Consider the following 20,373-nt stretch of genomic DNA (forward strand, 5'->3'; position numbering starts at 1 on the left):
TTAGATTTATGTACATAATAGTTATCATTTTCCTGTGTTAAAACAGGTCCATTAACGAGGGCTAAGTACTTCAAAAGGATTTGCAAGTTAAGAATCTACCATATTTTGTTTTTTCATATGCAGGTTATTCAGCAGAGCAAGATCATTTTTTTTTCTTTTGCTCTTCTTCTTCCCCTGTAAAAACAGTTTTTGTATAGATTATGAACGTTTTCGATAACTCTGCAGATCTTGTAAAAATTCTGTACAAACACATGTACATTTTTTTATGCTCATAAACACATTGGAAGTGGAGTTGTGTTCTCTTTATACAAACTAGAAATCATAAACCAGGTTTTATTTTTCATATTTTGAGACCAACCCATCTTCCAAATATGGACAATGTTAGATTACATTATGTCATAATATAAAGAAAAAAATAACAAAAGTGTGATGGGCGATGCAGTACATAAATATTTTAAAATTAAATATAAATACAACAAGGATTGATTTAACAAATAATAAAGTTATTAAATAGTGAACTTTAAACATCGTAAAATTTAAGATTAGGTTTGCACCAACTGATATACTATAAAATGTCTTAATCTTTAATTGATGTGAGATCTCTAACACATTCCCCAATTATCAACTCGTGCGTGAGACTATATAGGATTGATGCAGCAAATAAATATTTTAAAATTAAATATAAATACAACAAGGATTGATTTAATAAATAATAAACTTATTAAGAGGTGAACTTTAAGCATAACTAAACCTCGTAAAATCTAAGGTAAAGTTTGCATCCACTTATATACTATAAAATGTCATAATCTCTAGTCGATGTGAGATTTTCAATATACCTCAAACGTCTATGAACTTGTGCGTGAGACTATATATTATGGGTGATCCGATAATGGTCCGATAGTGGGTGGTCCAACGGATAACCTGAAGATTAATTGAAAACTGTTTTCTTTAAACTAATATATTGTCATCTCGTAGAAAAACAGTTATCAATTTTAAATTTTAATCATGGAGGAAACAATTTATTAAATGTGAAACTCTTTTTATTACTTGAAACAATTTTTTTTCATATCTACCTCTCTTAAAAATTATAGTTTTTTATCTCTTCTTGTAATTTGCTCTGATTGTTATCCTTTCTTATCATTTGATTTTTTATATTTTTTAAATATGAATGAAAAAAATATGTATTTAAATATTAAACATAAATATATATCCATGATAAAAATAAAAAATATGATACACGAACGAGAACATATATTCCCATAGTTTTTACAATGAAAATAACTAATATATTATCATATTTAATAATAAAATTATTTAATTGCAACAAATTAAAACTGTGTTTTAAATAAACATGTATAATAATGCAGAGTTATTTCTAATGAAAATTGTAATTTCCCTCCATAAGAACATATTTTGTTAATTGTGCCCTAATTGTAATTTGTATTTGTATGTTTGGGAAGAGATAACAGAAGAGTGTTTAAGGAAGGAGGTGGAAGTGGAAGAAGTGGTTTCTTTGACTGACTCTGTCTTCCACAGAAGAAGAACGCTGCGATCTCATTTGGTGTCTTAATGTCCAAACCCTAACACACGGAAATGGGTCTCAGATCTGAATCTCCGCTTCTCCTTCTCATTCTCATTCTCCTCCTCGCAATTGCCTCCGCTCACACTCCAACCCCCAAAAACGTTCAAACTTCCCTTCGTGCCAAGTGGTTCGGCACTCCTCTTCTTCTCGAAGCTGGGTACCTTCTTCTCCCATTTCCATTTCAATTTCAATTTCCATTTTCATTCTCTTTTTTCGTCAATCTAACCGTTTCAATCTTCTTGCTTGCTTCTGTTTCCATTGCAGCGAGTTATTGTTCAAAGAGGAACCGCGCCTTTTCTGGAACTTCATTCACGCTTGGCTCCATGCTGATGATCACGGCGACGCCCATTCGCATTCCGCAAGAAGTTGCGTCAACGAAATTCTGCATCATTCGCGCCCTCTTCTGAGAGAGCCTTTGGCGTCGTTGTTTGAATTCTCGCTTATTCTGAGATCAGCTTCCCCTGCTCTCGTGCTTTACCGCCAGTTAGCTCACGATTCTCTTTCGTCTCACAGCTATGCTCCAATTACCAAATTAGACCCCTTGCATCTTGGGGTAAGCCTCCAGAGCCCCGGAGGGAAGTGTTGTTGGGTCGACACTGGTGACACTTTGTTTTTCGATGTTTCTGAATTGCTCCTCTGGCTTCAAACCCCTCTGGAGAAGTGAGTCTTGTTCTCCTCTTTTTTGGTTCGGTTTTTGAACTTGTGTTCTTGGTTAATACTAATAGTATCTTGCTCCCAATTGGGTGCTTTTTTGTTTTTTATCGTCAGGGTGGGTGGTTCGATTCCGGGACCGCAACTGTTTGATTTTGATCATGTTCATTTTGATTCGAGTGTTGGGAGTCCGGTTGCTGTACTTTATGGCGCACTCGGGACTGTTTGCTTTAAGGAGTTTCATGATGCTCTGGTTGGAGCTGCTAAACAGGTTCTTTTGTTAGTTTTCTGTTTGTGCTGCTTAATGGATATTGCATTGCATTATGTAATTATGTAATTACTGGTTTGTTGCATAAAAACATTTTAGCGAAATTGCTGTTGTACAAGAAGGATGTATAACATAGCTATGCATTTACCATTAAAATTACAAAAAAATAGGGAGAATTCCAATTCGGAGTGTTTAAAAAGCGAAAATAGCGATTCCTATTATTATTTATTCTAGACAAATTCATTGTCATGAAGAGAGGATAATTTTAATTGGTGCTAGTGACAACAACTGTAAGGGCTTATGGTTCCTTCTTGATAAATGTTTTTACTAGGACTTCCGTTTTTTGAATTTTTAGAATACAATCTTGTAATTTTTCTATACATTTCTTGTTTCCCTTGCAAATGTTGACACGTTGTCCACGTATTTTCAGGGAAAAGTAAATTATATATTGAGACCAGTGTTGCCAGCTGGATGTGAAACAAATTTTGGCCACTGTGGCTCTGTTGGAGCAAGCGAGTCAATAAACTTAGGTGGTTATGGTGTGGAACTTGCTTTTAAGAATATGGAGTATAAGGCCATGGACGACAGTACAATTAAAAAAGGTTGGATCTCCATAAGGTTTTGAATTTTGAAAGTAGAAGCAAGTTTCTTGTAGAAAGTAGGTGACAATGAGTTGTGGTTGCTTTATTCTCCTTTTCATTTTTTAACTTAGGTCATAATTTTTGAAGTGTCCATTATTATAGACACTAGACAGTATTTATTTATTCTTTTGATGTCTGTGTATCATTTTGATGTTTTCATTTGTAGGGCTTGTTAATATTTGTACTTAATCCCCTTAATGGAGCTTCTCTCTCTTCTGCCTTACTTTCCTTAGTGTGTCCTAATTCTCAAATTCTACTCTTGTTGTTCTGGCTTTGGCCTTTCAAGTTTGATAATCCTGTGAAATTTCATTATTGATTTTGAAACAGATAATTGAAAGAAATATTACCTAATTTTAATTAATCCAAGATTCACAAATTCTTTGGTCTTTATCATGCATTGTACATCAAAGTAAAATGGTAAAGGAAATTTTCTATAATTACAGGAATAGGTTGCTTTTATAATTCCCTTATTGATTATGTTGTGGGTTGCAGGTGTGACTTTGGAGGATCCTCGCACTGAAGATCTTAGCCAAGAAGTCAGAGGATTCATATTCTCTAAAATTCTGGTTTGTAAAATGTCACCTCTATTTCTTTTTGGAGTTGACTCCCCTAAATTAAGGTGTACATTAGGGAACTCACAATCGTTGATTAAGGTTAATAATTGTGATAAAATAAAATACATATATAACAAAGTTTGAAGTTAATTAAAATGTCAACTGATTATTTTCTAATCAATGGTTATTATTGCACTTTATTCTCCAAGGTACTGTTCGTTCACTTTAGAGGAGTTAAATCCTTTGTTTTTTTTTCTTACACATGTAAAAGAAAATAATATTTTTAGGTACTATCGATTAATTCTGTTATTTGTATCAAATCAAATTAAATCACAAAGAAGTGTCTGTAGGTGCTAGATTCTATCATGCAACATACCTATATTTCCATTTTCCCCTCTTCATAATTGATAATGCTTAGTTTGACCAAAATTAACCAGTCAAAGTGGTTTCTAACCTCTATATGCTTCTGTTATTGTCATGTGATCCATGTAGTGTGAACCTCACTTTGTGGCATAAGGCTTTTGTTGTTGTTGTTGTTGAAAGTGTCAAAGGAAAACCTCTAGTACATTAGATGTTTACATTGTAGCCTTTGCAGGGTCAGGAAAAAAAATGAGGAAGTAAAAGAAGATAACAATAGAAACACAACCAAAATATACAGGATGCATGATAACTGCATCGCACTGGAGTTTGGAGAATAAATTGAAAAAAGGCCTTCTGCTAGTTTATTTTCATTATGAAACTATGATGACCACCACAGTCTACCTGATAGGTGAGACTTGGGATGGCTTATCTAGAATTGATAGTTTGCCCACACATGCTAATATGCTCTAACCATTCATGTCATGTTGGCTATTTTGAATTCAAGACATCTGTAGCTTCTTCTCAATCATTATACTTTATTATTCCTGCTTTCTTATTCAGGTGCATAATGATACTTTGGTTCTACACTTTTTGATGAGTGATGATGACATTTCCTATTCAATATGGTTGATATGAATGAATTGACGTACATATTTAAAATTTTGTTGTTTGTGCATTTGAATTTAATTGTTTGTGTTTATGTACAGGAGCGTAAGCCCGAGTTAACATATGAGATCATGACTTTTAGGGATTATTTATTGTCATCAACTGTATCAGATACCCTTGATGTTTGGGAACTGAAAGGTATTGCTGTAACCTTTTCTTTTTGTGATAATTTATTTTCATTTTAGTTTCGTTTAATGAACTGTGCAATAATATATATTTTAATGATAACAGATCTAGGGCATCAAACTGTACAGAGAATAGTCCGTGCCTCTGATCCTCTACAGTCAATGCAGGATATCAATCAAAATTTCCCTAACATAGTTTCTTCTTTGTCTCGCATGAAAGTAAAAAACCTTGTCACTTTCGTTGAATGCTTATACATTGGTCAGTTTCCTCCCAATTAATTCTTTATTGTTCTTATGGAACTGTGATATGCAACAGCTTGATGATTCTGTTCGAGATGAAATAATGGCAAACCAGCGGATGATCCCACCTGGCAAGTCTTTAATGGCTATCAATGGTGCTTTAGTCAATGTTGAAGATGTTGACCTTTATCTGTAATATTTTTTTTCTCCTGCTGATATCATTCATATTATAAGGCCGAGATATTATTTGTTGTTGGTATTTCATGCTTGCAACTGTGTTGTAGCCCGAGTTTACTGTTTCTCTCCATGATATATTCTTACGAAAAAATTGCTATTGCATTCTGATGGTTCTTTTGTTGTGAAGAATGAAGCTTGAATGTTTTGGATCAAGGTCCATTTATATTTCACTTTATGTTTATTCGGATTGAGCCTATCTAAGTTAGCTTAGTTATCTATTGGAATTCCTTATTTTAGATAGCTAGTTATTGAGGTCAAGTGCCTTTCTTTTATGCACTTGTATATGCTTTAATCAATTAATTATTATTTCAGAGTTATTTTTTGGATTCTAAGCAACTATTTGGTTGTGGTTTTGTGAGCCCTGATTAATAAACACGGATTTTCCTAAGATGTTGAGTTTGTTGTGGGCTTTTGGATTGTGCATATTTTACATTGCTGAGGCATCCAAATTACTATTTAGCAAGAATTCTTACCAATGTTTGTCAAACTCAAAAGTCGATATAAAAACTCATTCGAATTATCATTTTGCCACACATTTTGTTCTAGTCATTTGATTGTAAATGTGGACAATGATTATTGAGAAGTTAATGCATATCCAACTGCACTAAAATGCCTACTTGGCATATGGAGTTCATAATTAGTCATGCTAAGCTTGATATAACTGTGGTTTGTTTCAAACTTACTTACATGAATGTCCTAAACTTAAAAGTTAAATTACAAAATTTCAATCTTTTGATACTTTATTTATTTTTATCTTTCTTTAGGTTGATTGACTTGGTTCATCAGGATCTGTTGTTGGCTGATCAGTTCTCAAAATTGAAGGTGAATGGCATTTAATCTTCATTTTGGCATATTTTTATTGTTGTACTAATTTCTAGCTAACTTGTTTACTGACCCTGTTATTAATATGGACACATGAAATTTTGTCTGATGCATTGCTTTCTAATACTTGAACTTTACTAGTTTGTATATTTGTAATTGTAAATAGTATGAAAAGAAAATACGATAGGTACCAAAGCAATGCATTTAACTGTTACAATCTTTAAAATTCACGTGTGTGTATCTTTTGTGAGAAATTGATGTAGATACTTTTCTCTTGATTGATGCTTTACCATATATTTAGATTGTAATTGTGATCCCAGTAATTGCAGATACCTCCTAGCATTGTGCGGAAATTGCTGTCAACTTTACCTCCTTCAGAGTCCAGTATGTTTCGTGTCGATTTTCGAACTACTCAGGTACATTATCTCAACAACTTGGAAGAAGATGCCAAGTACAAAAGGTGGAGGAGCAATCTAAATGAGGTTAACTACTTGATTTTATAACTAGACAATATTATTAGTTTCAAATTAAACCTGCTGTAAATTTTCATTGTAACACAATCTTTTCTTGTTTTTTTAGATTTTGATGCCGGTCTTCCCCGGGCAATTGCGTCACATCCGTAAAAATCTTTTCCATGCTGTTTTTGTTCTTGACCCTGCAACCATTTCTGGTCTTGAGGCAAGTTTATTTTCTAAAGCTAACACACTGTTCTTTGTAAATTCGTTTTCCAAGAGAAATCTCTCATTCCTTGAATTATTACTTGGAACCTTGCAGTCAATTGATATGATCATATCATTGTATGAGAGTGATTTTCCTGTGAGATTTGGGGTTGTGCTGTATTCTTCAAAATACATCACGCAATTAGAGAACCTTTCTGCCAAAGAGGATCGAGATAAATTTGAGGAGGATATATCTGATATGGTAATATTCAACTTTAATAGTTCAGAAATGTACACAACATCACAAAGCTCATTTTTCAGGAAATTTTACTGTCAAGTTTATGATGCATTATGTTTGCTGTTCTTCTTTTCAGATTATACGTCTCTTCAGCTATATCAAGGGGCATCATGACACTCAATTAGCTTTTGAGTTTTTAAGCAATGTATGATTTTGTCTTCAGTGTTAGTTATCTTCTGTTTACTGTATGTTTTCTTCAAAATTATTTACATGCTAACATGGTTGAAATCCAGAAGAGTACATGTGGGGAGAAAACTGAAGGATGCAGTTATATGTTGCACATGCATACTAATCCACCAATCTTGCAATTTCTTGTCTAAGTTCAGACTTTTGGATCTCTCAAGTTTCCTGATCTACTCCTAAATTTCGAAATGCCACCTTTTGTTTGTTTAATTTCTGTAGCTGTATATATATTTTTTTTTTCTGTATGATTAGTTAGTAATAAATTCAAGGATTTAAAATCTAGTGTTCAAGGATTTCACTGCCTGGAAGTGGTTTCACTCCCTCCCCATTAACATAGAAAACGAGATAATCCTAATGCTGTCATACAATATACACCTATTTTGTCTCCAAGGTTCCAGTTTTAACTAACTTTTTGTAATATGGATAAAATGACATGACTGCATCATATAATATATGCTTTTGGTCAATACCTTGTTCATATTATTTTGAGTCATCTAGAACTAGTATGGTTTGCAATTAAACTGAAAGAACATTGTTGTGCATGTTTGTTTTGTAGGTTAACAAATTACGCACTGAATCAGATGATGGCCATCTTGAGCTGCACCATGTTGAAGGGGCTTTTGTTGAAACAATATTGTTAGTTTTGCTGGACTTTTCTGTTGATTACTGTGCTTCTGACATTTCTTTAGTACGATGCTTCTACTATTGTTTTTGGTAAAATTCCTTGTTTATATCTATCTGCATTATTCCCACTATTTTTCGATAGGCCAAAGGTAAAATCTCCTCCACAAGAGATATTATTAAAGCTGGAGAAGGAATCAGAGTTGAAGGAATTGTCACAAGAAAGCTCCATGCTTGCATTTAAGCTTGGTTTGTCTAAGACTCATTGTTCTCTGTTGATGAATGGACTTGTTATTGATCCAACTGAGGTACTTATTTTTTATGTGTTTTCCTCTACTCCATCTTATTTCAAAACAGCTATTTTTTTTATCTTTGTACTATTTCACTTATTTGTTTCTTCTAGTAATGGGGAGATAACTCAATTCTCAATATTTATACTCTTAGAAAGTTCTATTAATTGCGGACCACCCTATCCTACCTTAGTTACAACCCACTTTGAGGGTTGCATTAATTGTAATCAGCGTGATTGTTTAGTCTAAAATTGACTTGATATAGCTAAATAAAATGTGAGGTGCTAATCTCATTTTCCGAGTTAGTTTTGAGTTAGACCCAATCCCAAATTCTAGCATTTTATTCTCTCTTCTCTCCAAACCTCACCGCCTATAGCAATTCCTTCTACATGTGGTCTTCATTCTGCATCGCTTGCCACTGGGAACCTTTCTCTTTTCAGAAGGTGGAAATGGGTGTTTTGGGCTCGGGGTCAGGTTCAGGTTCATTTCTAGTCAAGCAAAGCACCTGGGGCTTTATATATAATATATGCTAATCATCAATCCATCACATTAAGGTATAGAACCTACCATTATGGGGTGATAATAGTTCAAAAAAATAGTACATGGAGGAATTCTTATAAAAAAATGGATTACTAGAAAAAGCGCAATTAATGTGACTTTTCAACATATGCTTTCCTATGTTAGCTAACCCAAAAATCTTCATAACTGATTTTTTTTAAAATTTTTGGTCCTAACAATTAACCGCTTTCATGTTACTCTATAATGTGCATTCTACACTATGAAGGATCCAAATATATTTTAGTAGTGTGCTTGATGTGTTATTTAACTTTGCCTCTACTTTAAATGTGCTGAAATTTTGTTTCAAGCACTCACTTTTCATTATTAACTATAATTGATGTCAATGTATCGTCACAGTAGAGTGGTAATAAACAAGTTTTTCTGCCACTTATATATTTGCTATTGCTTTTACCAGGACGCATTACTAAATGCCTTGAATGATGAAACTCAGAGAATACAGGAGCAGGTATACTTTGGACAAATAAAACCTCACACTGATGTATTAGCCAAGTTCCTGTCAGAAGCGGGCATTCAACGTTATAATCCTCGGGTATAGTATTTTGATAATTTGCAAGTTATGGGAAGCTTCTATAATGATAATTTGCAACTTATGGGAAACTTGTATTTGCTGTAGATTATTTCTGATAGTAAACCTAGGTTTGTATCTCTGTCTGCATTTCTTTTTGGAGAGGAATCTATACTGAATGACATTGAGTACTTGCATTCTCCTGGAAGTAAGTGGTTGACATGTTAGAAATCATTAGATTTATTCTTACATTCTTGTTTTTGTCTTAACATGTGGATTGTTTGTATGCAACCCAGCAATGGATGAGTTGAAGCCCGTGACACATCTTCTTGCTGTTGATATCACTTCAAGGAGTGGGTTGCATTTACTTCGTCAAGGCTTAAATTATCTGGTTAATATGGATTTGCATTTCTATTGAACACTCTTCCTTTTAGGCATTGTCTCCGAACACATCAAGAGTTGGACCTACCTATTTAGTACTTCTGAATCTGAACATTTTTTTTTATTTTCTCATTATGCAACAGAGAGAAGGGTCCAAAGATGCTCGTATAGGTCTTCTATTTAGTGCCAATTGGAGTACAGATTCATTAAGCGTCCTTTTTGTGAAGGTTTTTGAAATCACTTCATCTTCATATAGGTTTGTTTTTTCATTGTAGTATTAGATGGCTTTTAATTGATTCATTTATTAGTATCTTGATCTGTAGTTTTAGAAATTGTTTTTTGAAGTTGAAGTATGGTTTTATATCAATTGTGTGAATGCATGGTTTTATGCAGTCATAAGAAGAATGTGTTAGACTTCTTGGATCAGTTGTGCTTACTCTATCAGCAAAAGTACTTCCCTACATCAGCTGTGGAAGTTGAAGGCACTCAAACATTTATTGATAAGGTCTGCGAGCTTGCCGAGGCCAATGGATTACCATCTGAGGGTTATAGACCTGCCCTCCTAAAATTTTCTGCTGATGAAGTAAGAAGGCATTTGAACAAGGTATTTGTGGTTGCTTTGCCATTTAAATAATCACATTTTGGTGCACATCTGACCCATCAATGCTTCTGTCACATGTTACCTTTACATGTATTCATTTGACCATTGTACCTTTCAGAAATACTTATATGCTTCTCTTACTTTCTCCCCTTCATTTTGTTTTTCCACTGTTCTAGATTCAATATCAGCCTTTTGCTGGCTATTTTTCTTTGGTAATCATAAAATCCTTTAATAAAGCTTCTTGCTGTCAGGTGGGAATCTTCTTGCATAGGCTACTTGGGTCTGAATCTGGTGTTAATGCAGTCTTTACTAATGGAAGGGTAAGATTGTCTTGGTCTCTGATTATTTCATAGAGTATTCAGTTTGTATGGTGTCTGTGCATGATATTCGAGTTTGATTAGTTTCTCATCAACGATAGGATCTGTGTCAGTTACCCTGGGTTAACCTTTAGCATTTGTGTTATAGGTAACTTATCCCATTGATGAAAGCACATTTTTGAGTGCTGATCTGCTTCTTCTTGAATCAATAGAGTTTAAGCAGAGGACAAAGCACATTCTGGAAATCATTGAAGAAGTAAAATGGCAGCATGTTGACCCTGACATGCTGACAAGGTTTCTTGATCTTCTCACTATCTATTTTGGATCTGTTTTCTATGGTTATTGCTTTGGTGTTACACATGTCATCACTAACTTTCATTTTACATTTTGTCTGGTATGAAAGAAAGTGAGTATTTCTTAGTATATGACTATGTGGATGGATTACATTACACCAGTTATTTTCTATATGCAAATAATCATTTCATACCCCAGTTCTAATCACATAAAGGTTATCCAGATCAGCATTCTGGGGGCCATATGTTTTTTTTTTCTTCAGCAAAGAAGGATATTATATAATAATAATAATAATAATAATGATGATGATGATGATGGTAATTCCCACATAAAACATCTCTACCACCTACATTCATTGATAAGTAAATCTGGGGGCCATATATACATTTCACTTATGTGGTCTTCTGAGCCTATATGCATGAGTTAGATGCAAACATAATGTGGTTCCAACATTAGGAGGAAAATTGTAGTTTAGAACGAGTGCAAGTTTAAGAACACTTTGATTGGCTGTTATCCATTATTAGTCTGTGTTCTTTGCAGTCCTAAGTCAGATGTTATACTTAGAAACTAAAGTTTGTTCATATGCATGAGTTAGAGACAAACATAATGTGGTTCCAGCATTAGGAGGGAAATTGTAGTTTAGAACGAGTGCAAGTCTAAGAACTCTTCAATTGGCTGTTACCCATTATTAGTCTGTGTTCTTTGCAGTCCTAAGTCAGATGTTATTCCTGATACTAAAGTTTGTTCATATGCTAAGATTTTGTCAATTGTTTTGTGATATCCTTATTGATTATATTTGCAAATATTATTTATCCAATCTTTATCTGTTTTCAGAAAATATGACAATTCTTTAATCTTTCCTTGTGTATTTTTGTAGCAAATTCATTAGTGATATTGTCATGGCTGTATCCTCCTCAATGGCTGTGAGGGAGCGAAGTTCTGAAAGTGCCCGTTTTGAGATTTTGAATGACCAACATAGGTAATTTTGTTTGCTGTATACTCAATTTAGATGGAATTATGAGTAGAATATTAAAAGGCATATAGTTCTGCTTGAATTTATAATTCTTTGAAGGCTGATTCATGTCTAGAGTACTGACTTAAGTTTAAAATGTATAATTATACAAATTTAATAGTTTAATACCATTGTTTTGTGCAGTGCTATTATTCTACATAATGAAAATTCTAGCATTCACATTGATGCTTGTCTCGATCCTTTAAGTGCAACCAGTCAGAAGTTGTCTGGAATTCTAAGAGTTTTGTGGAAATACATTCAACCCAGCATGAGGATTGTTCTAAATCCATTGGTTTGTTGATATCTCTAGTTCTATATCCACTTATATTTTTGAAACATTTTGGTTTTCTGTTATGCAGCTTATTCCTTCTTTAATTGTCTTCTTAGGCCTTTTGAATAAAAATAATATAGAAAAAAAAGAATTGTAATTGTTGTCTCTTTCTTTCATCTGGAATTCGAGAATACAAAAGCCAAAGTGTTGTTGGTCTGGTTAGGAAGCTGTGAAATCCCCTTAAATCTGGTTTTACTAAAGGCCATCTATTATTATGTTTTATGTTTGTGACCTTTTCAGTTGGTCTTTTGCATTGCTACTTCTATCTGAACTGGTATATGATTTTGCTTGCTCCTTTTTGCATCTGTCCTTATAAGCTTGCAGAAATAGTTAATTTATTCTACATTGGAAATTTGCTAGGTTGTAAATGTAACAGCCTATTTTGGTGAGTAACCCTTTTAATGGATCTATGATAGGCTATATACCATCTTAAAATGTGATTTAGGTCTAACTCAAGCTTATACAAAAACATATCTCATCCCCCCACCACCACCTAAGCCTCCAGAACTGAATTTGCATGCACTAGCCAATGGGTTCCCTATGATAGACAGTATGACAATGCTTTCAGGAAGGGTAGATAAAGATAATGGTGATGAAGATGAGCCACGGGATCAACCTTCCACTGTTCCAACCTTGAGGACGAGGTGATTTTTGGAGGAGTGTATTGTTAGGATACACAGAAGATAAATTAGTTAGAATTAGTTAGAATAGTTACTTGAGGTGTTAGTTAGATATAAATAGCAAAGGAGAGAGGGTAGGGAGAAAGTGTTATTTTTGTAGATTGAGCATTAGCTCTTTGTGAAGGGGAAGCCCTTGAAGGAGAGATTGCTCTTCTATTTCTTGTTCTTTTCATTCTATTCAATAAAAACCTTTCTTTTATTTTCTTTATAATTCTTGGTTCCTAACATATATATACATACACACACACACACACACACACACACATATATATATATATATTGTATCTTGACACTATCTCTAGTGGATATGAGACTGGAGTTTTTTCCAATGTAGTTGAAACTTATTTGTGTCACGGAACAATTGTATTCCTTTTAAAAGTACAAGTATCATAAACCTCCTCTCATTGCTCTACATATGGCTTATATTGATCCTTTGACTGAGATTTATAGTAAAAAAAGTCTCATTTCTACTGTTAGCTATATCTTCATTTAGTTTACAGCCTACATAATGCACTGATTTTGAATGCCTTTTTTCATTTCATTGCAGAGTTCCCTTGCTGATCTTCCTCTGAAGAACTACTACAGATACGTAGTACCATCAATGGTATATATTGCACTTACGGTTTGTAGATAATTCCAGATTAGATTTGAGGTTTGGCTTCTTAGGTTTTATTACTTTTGCAGGATGATTTTAGCATTGCTGACTCTTCAATCAATGGCCCAAAAGCATTTTTTGCTAACATGCCACTGTCTAAGACACTCACCATGAATCTTGATGTTCCAGAACCTTGGCTTGTTGAGCCTGTCATTGCTGTGTATGTATTATCTTTAACATTCATTGGATATTAAATCATTCTGGAGCCTCCATCTAACAGCTAAACATTTTAGGAGAGTTGGGTTGGGTCTGTGAATTACCCTAAAAGATTGAGGTAGTTGGTTGTGGCTGCTGAATTACTTCTTATGTACAAGAGTTTATGCTAATTTACTTTTTCTATTATTCACTGTGTGGCAGTAGGGAAAGAAAAAGGAAAGGATAGATTTGGAGTAAATCACATTGACCTCCCTCTTTTTTAAATTTTAATTCACCTATAATCTCTGCTTTAATGACTTCAATGTTAAACTATTCTAGACATGTTTGATGTTATACTTTACCTGAAAAAACTCTTATCCTTTATAATATAGAAGCATTTGATTAATTTGAATAAACACTTATCTTGTACCTTAAAATGATGTATACTGCAAAGAAGCATAGATGTATGCCTCTGCATCTAAAGATTCTAGATTTGAGTTGGTTCATAATGTCCGTAAGGTATGCTGTTTGTTGAAAGGATAAGTCACAAAACAGGTCACGGAGGATGGTACTGCTGGTACCAAATTGAGGAGAGAGAAATTGAGAAGGAATATAATGAATTCCATGTATTGGATACACACCAGTATTCTTATTTATAATAAAGAGATAAGAATAATAATGAACAAAATTAGTATCTAATAATGAGAAATATTTAGTAAGATATTTCCCTACCAAATCATATCATATCTTTCTATTTAATGTAGTCAACTCATATCTCGTAACACCACTTTTGTAAAATTTAACTTTCTTTATGATTTCCCATGCTGCAGTCATGACCTGGATAACATTCTGCTTGAGAACCTTGGTGACACAAGAACATTGCAAGCAGTTTTTGAGCTTGAAGCTCTTGTCCTCACAGGTAAATTACATTTTGTGTATTTAAATACATAGGATGGTAATTCTTTTTTTGTATCATCATAATAAAGCATTAATTGTTAAGTATCCATTGTTGTTATTTTCAATTATTCATATATTAGGTCATTGCTCTGAGAAAGATCATGATCCTCCTCGAGGTCTTCAGCTAATTCTTGGAACAAAAACTACACCCCATTTAGTTGATACCATTGTGATGGCTAATCTTGGATATTGGCAAATGAAAGTCTCTCCTGGGGTTTGGTTCTTGCAGCTTGCTCCGGGTAGAAGTTCTGAGCTCTATATTTTAAAGGAAGGTGCTGATGGAATTCAGAGTAAACAGTTATCGAAACTCATTACTATTAGCGATTTACGGGGTAAAGTAGTTCATATGGATGTAGTGAAAAAAAAGGGCAGGGAAAATGAGAAATTGCTGGTTTCTGATGATGAGGAGGATCCACAAGAAACAAAGAAAGTGAGTTCTTGCATTTAAAATCTGTTATTTCAAAGTTTTTTGTGTCATAGTAAAAGAAAGAAAACATTATCCTTTAAATAAAAAAACAAGTACAAATTCACACATATTTCCTTGATTTTTTTTGTAGGGAAGTGGCTGGAATTCTAATTTATTGAAATGGGCCTCTGGTTTCATTAGTAGTAATGAACAACCTAAAATTTCTGAAACCAATGCCGTGAGTTTTTTTTCCTGTTTCTTCATCCTGTCCCTTTTGAACAGTTTACTTTTATTATTTTTCCTTCAAAATATCATTTTGAAATTCTCAAAAACACATCTAACAACAAACCTGGTAATGTGTTATAAAAAGTTTGATCTGATTTGTGTTGTATTTATGCTTCAATACTTTTCTAGTTGTTATGTTATTTCGAAAAAATTATTTTTAAGTTCGAACTTTGTACATTAAAATTTGGATAGACCATATGAAATTAATAGTTAAGTTATTTTCATAATTTATTCCTCAATTTCAAAAATCTTATTTCTTTAATTTATTACTATAGAATGAAAAAAATATCTAAATTCAAGAACATTTGTTATATTTTACTCCTTTATAAGATAAGAAATTTCATCATTTTTTAGCAACTATAATTTATATTTTTAAATATTACCATAGTTTAAAAGTACTCACCCAAAGCACAAAAATGTATTAGTTAATATAATTATGTAAATATGTTAATGTTTATTTATTTTGGGTCATCCCTTACATGCTTTATTGGATGCGTTAATGTTTGTTTATTATGGGTCATCCTTTACATGTTTCTTGGATGCCCCCACCCTTGACTGTTACTAGCCTTGCTAGCTAATGTGTGCAACCAATTGCATGTATTATCAACATACGGGTAAATTTTGAAGTATTTTTTAAGCTTCTGATTGCCTTCCTTTTTCCACTTTTGGCTTCTACTTACTCCATTATTCGCAGACTTTGACTAATCTTTTTGCATAATAGGAGAAAGTAAAGGGTGGGCGCAGTGGAAAAACTATTAACATCTTTTCAATTGCTTCTGGACACCTGTAAGTGGTTCTCTTATATTAACTTGATATTATAATTTGCTTTTAATTATGGCCGAAAGGCCCTTGTTTATTCCTTTTCAGTTTCCTTTGAATTTTAAAAATTAAGAAATCTTTTCTTTGATCCAAAATATCTTAGGCATATTGATGAAACTGTCACATGTATATGGCATGGCAAAGTGTACTATGGCATCAATTTAATTTGATAAAACATTTCCTGTTTTCGGCTCGTTCATTAAATTTCTTCTTCCTCATCTCCCTGTCTTACAGACATAGGTGGTATTTTGAAGAGTTCATGGGAAGTTTGTTTGATCGTGCGAATATAATTATATCTCCCATAAATTTTTGTTATCTTATTCCAATAAGTTTCGTGTTCAAATTCCTCATGTGGTAAAAGCTTATCAAATAAGTTCTTAATTTATATGTTTAATGCACCCTTAGAAGCTAGGCGAAGGAGGTCTCTGCCAAGAAGAATGAGCAGGACTGTGGAAATTAGAACCTTAAGTTGATATTAGGTAATAATGGTCATAAGAGAATCACTGTAGGGAGTGTAATTACTGCTGTTTGGTGACTTGACAGAGAGAGTAGTCATATGGCAGTTAGGGAAGGAGTTAGGGTGATGGTTGTATTCGGACCCTTTCAATGTAAGGATTTTGGACCTATATAATTTTTTAAGAAATGTAAATACAAACCACTATTGATGATTTTCCTGACTGAAAAGGAGCAAACAAAAAAACACTTCTACATGAATATTACACCACCCTTTTTCTCCTTTTTTTTCTACGTGGATAGAGGTATTTATTACCTAGTGGAACAAGATTATTGTTGCTGATATAGTTATTTAGTTTCTATCATCACAAATGCAATCTTCATTCTTTTTTATGTTGATGTATTTTGCCAGATATGAACGCTTTCTAAAGATTATGATTCTAACTGTTTTAAAGAACACACAACGTCCAGTCAAATTCTGGTTCATAAAGAACTACCTGTCTCCTCCTTTTAAGGTTATACTTTCACCCATCATTTGCCTCAATATTTTCATTTGTGTGTAGGAACTTTAAAATGGAACTAATGAGTTTGCTCCTTGAACTATTTTGCTTTGCTGTCTTAACAAACAGGATCTGATTCCTCGCATGGCTCAAGAGTATGGTTTTGAATGTGAACTAATCACATACAAATGGCCAACATGGTTGCATAAGCAGAACGAGAAACAGCGAATTATTTGGGCATATAAAATTTTATTCTTGGATGTCATTTTCCCCCTTTCCTTGGAGAAGGTATCATGATTTTCTTCAACATCAAACCCTCACTTTTGTTTTGTTTTGTGTTCTGCACTCTTAATGTCCTGGTGTTACATGCATCACACATGACATTGACAAGGATGCTGGTAATAAAAAGAAAATTTCTACGTAAAAGTGTGTTTAAGGTCTATCAATATTTGCAGGTCATTTTTGTGGATGCTGATCAGATTGTCAGGACTGACATGGGAGAACTTTATGACATGGATATAAAAGGAAAACCTCTGGCATATACTCCATTTTGTGATAACAATAAGGAGATGGATGGCTATCGGTTTTGGAGACAAGTAAATGCCTTTGTTGAACTTCAATCAATTTGATATCATTAGTATTTCTAGTCATTGTCCATGAATTCTTGGGTTAAATGCAGCATACGATACTAACTTCTATGTTGACCTGGTGGTATAGGGTTTCTGGAAGGATCATTTGCGGGGGAAACCATACCATATTAGGTTGGTGACTATATCTTGATTATTTTGAAAATAAAGTTCGAGTTTTTTCAGTTTTCTGATTATTGCTTCCATTTTTGTTTGCAGTGCTTTATATGTTGTTGATCTGAAGAAGTTCCGAGAGACTGCAGCTGGGGATAATCTTAGAGTTTTCTATGAAACCCTTAGCAAGGATCCAAATAGTCTTGCCAACTTGGATCAGGTTAGAGGTTTGAGTTAGTACAATAGCTCTTTTTCGATATTTGGTTTTGAAAAAGTTGGTTGAACTTGCAAGATTAAGTATGGTTGAATGGTTTGTATAATTGTGACATGCATCAACATGTGAGATCTCTGTTCGTAGTAAAGGACTGCTTTTCTATATTGAAAAAATATTACTTCTGCTTTAAAATGAAACTTTGTAAGAATGACGGCATTAAGGTTCAATCCCTAAACCAATTAGTTGCTATAGCTCTAGGACCACGGTGAAAAAGAAACCTAACATAAAATTCTTAGCTGTTAAATGAGGGTCCTTGAATAGCAATTTAACTTCAATGTTAGATGCTCATGCCTTTTCCATTTTATATTTTCTTTTATTTGGTTTTATGTTCTTTTATTGATACCCAATATAGCACCTATTACCCTTAGTGTATTTCATTTTTTGAGTGACCTTTGCTGAAATTTGTACTCTTCTGGTTCAGGATCTTCCTAATTATGCTCAGCATGTTGTGCCCATTTTCTCTCTGCCACAAGAATGGCTTTGGTGCGAGTCATGGTGTGGAAATGCTACAAAATCAAGGGCAAAAACAATAGATCTGTGCAACAATCCCATGACAAAAGAACCCAAACTTCAGGTGAAAACACTTTGTGTTCTTGTAAATTCACTGCACAAATCCTTGATTCCAACATTTTTAACTTACTCCACTTTGATTTTTAGGGTGCAAGACGAATAGTACCCGAGTGGCCTGACCTTGATTTGGAGGCGAGTAAATTCACTGCACAAATCTTAGGTGACGATCTGGAACCGTTTCCTTCCCCTAATCAATCAAAGGATTTGATTAGTGAAGATGCATTGAAGGAGGACTTGGAATCCAAGGCCGAGTTGTGAACATGATAAACAGACATTTTGAGCAAGTCAAAGTTCCAGAAAAGAATGTGATCCTCGATGCAATTTGGCTCCCATATAGCATATCTTTCGTGCCCAACTGATATATTTCCACCAAACACAGTTAACAACAGTGGAATGCAATGAATGCCTTCTCTGTTGACCAGTTTTAGGGGATCATTAAGAAAATTTTGATTCGAGAAATGTTAGTGAATTTTAATTTTGGCGTAAATGCATTTAACCAACCCCTTCTCCCTTTTCTTTTGTTCTTTTCAAGAATAAATCTTTTCAACAAAGGGGATCCTGGGTTTAGCAATTGATGTAAAACAGTGATAATATATTATTCTCTTCATTTGCTGATTATTAATTATCTCTTGCATAATGGGTGCATTTCCGCCACTTTCTCCCGTTTATATTCAAGATATTTCAAAAAGATATAGATTGCTATGTTAGTTGCTGAATCGTGTAATTAGGGTAGATGATATCAAAGCCATGATATCATTAAAAGTTGCTTTAGGCGTGTTCTTGAGGTGGGCATGTCCAAGGATTATGATTTGAATTTTCCATTCTTCTGAAAGTTGTAGAATGTTTGTTCTTATGGGGGGACAACATCAATAAAGCATTTTCCGATTTTTTGAATCTGTGAGCATGGGTCTGACAGTTGAAATCCTTGTGGGAACCCCTAAGGCAAACTTGTTCCACAGAAAGTGATCAAATGAGAGGAAAATGACATGGACCCAACTAAACAATGAGATCAGGTGACATGGATCCAACCAACCAAAATGAAACCAACTCAAGAAATGTTTCTGACTTTGCATTGAATTATTGATAATTATAGAGAAGTGCTGCACCATTGACATAATCTGCAGGAATCTAACACATTTTTAAGACGCATTTTTTATCTGAGTATATCTACTAACATAAGATTATTCAAATTTAACTGATAGTTCTAAATTACGACAACAATTGCATTAAAAACAGATAGAGCAAAATTTGCTACTTTAGTAAGAGTTTGAACTAGATAACTTTTTATTAAAAAATATGTGCTCTATAAATTTGTGAATTTTGTGTATGATATTTTATATATCTTTCATAAATTTTTATTTTTATTTCAATTATCATCATTTACTATCATTCATTAAGTGAGTGACTGACTATAATTAATATGAGTATTTTTCGTTGATTATGTTTCTATTAAATTTGTAGAATTTGATTTTGATCTTTAACCATTTTTTCTCATTTTGATGCCTTCTTTTTATTTTAGCTTTTGTTATTCATTGACATCCTTTTAATAATGAGTTTTAGGCCATTTTGGTACCATAAAATTCTATTTTTATTTTATTCTTTATTATTTATTGACATCTTTTCAGTGATAAGGTATATGTTAACTGAAGATGTTAGTAATTAAGTAGGATTAACATGTACTT

General features: G+C 33.4%; 1 protein-coding gene across 3 annotated transcripts; it reads left to right on the forward strand.

Annotated features, from left to right (window-relative positions):
- The first annotated feature begins 1,360 nt into the window (after nucleotides 1-1,360).
- Nucleotides 1,361-19,340, forward strand: EBS1 (EMS-MUTAGENIZED BRI1 SUPPRESSOR 1). 3 transcript variants are annotated; one of them, XM_068641265.2, is made up of 37 exons: nucleotides 1,361-1,739; nucleotides 1,847-2,242; nucleotides 2,351-2,504; nucleotides 2,932-3,103; nucleotides 3,635-3,708; nucleotides 4,764-4,860; nucleotides 4,954-5,066; nucleotides 5,164-5,279; nucleotides 6,089-6,146; nucleotides 6,476-6,628; nucleotides 6,726-6,824; nucleotides 6,921-7,067; nucleotides 7,180-7,248; nucleotides 7,843-7,922; nucleotides 8,053-8,215; nucleotides 9,171-9,305; nucleotides 9,390-9,489; nucleotides 9,578-9,672; nucleotides 9,806-9,918; nucleotides 10,056-10,266; nucleotides 10,515-10,583; nucleotides 10,729-10,874; nucleotides 11,752-11,853; nucleotides 12,031-12,178; nucleotides 13,445-13,501; nucleotides 13,582-13,712; nucleotides 14,518-14,606; nucleotides 14,725-15,074; nucleotides 15,202-15,288; nucleotides 16,057-16,121; nucleotides 17,020-17,122; nucleotides 17,237-17,395; nucleotides 17,563-17,703; nucleotides 17,825-17,868; nucleotides 17,953-18,067; nucleotides 18,543-18,695; nucleotides 18,779-19,340. In XM_068641265.2, the coding sequence occupies exons 1-37, from the start codon at nucleotides 1,594-1,596 to the stop codon at nucleotides 18,947-18,949; spliced, it is 4,821 nt and encodes a 1,606-aa protein (XP_068497366.1). In that variant the 5' UTR covers nucleotides 1,361-1,593; the 3' UTR covers nucleotides 18,950-19,340. The 3 variants fall into 3 exon arrangements, with proteins under 3 accessions (XP_068497366.1, XP_068497367.1, XP_090159221.1); XM_068641266.2 differs by lacking the exon at nucleotides 15,202-15,288 and having other exon boundaries at nucleotides 1,430-1,739; XM_090303095.1 differs by lacking the exons at nucleotides 1,361-1,739; nucleotides 1,847-2,242; nucleotides 2,351-2,504; ... (3 more) ...; nucleotides 4,954-5,066; nucleotides 5,164-5,279 and having other exon boundaries at nucleotides 6,112-6,146; nucleotides 6,467-6,628.
- The last annotated feature ends 1,033 nt before the right edge of the window (nucleotides 19,341-20,373 follow it).

Source organism: Phaseolus vulgaris, chromosome 6, assembly GCF_051622355.1.
Source record: "Phaseolus vulgaris cultivar YP4 chromosome 6, ASM5162235v1, whole genome shotgun sequence".
Classification (NCBI taxonomy): domain Eukaryota; kingdom Viridiplantae; phylum Streptophyta; class Magnoliopsida; order Fabales; family Fabaceae; genus Phaseolus; species Phaseolus vulgaris.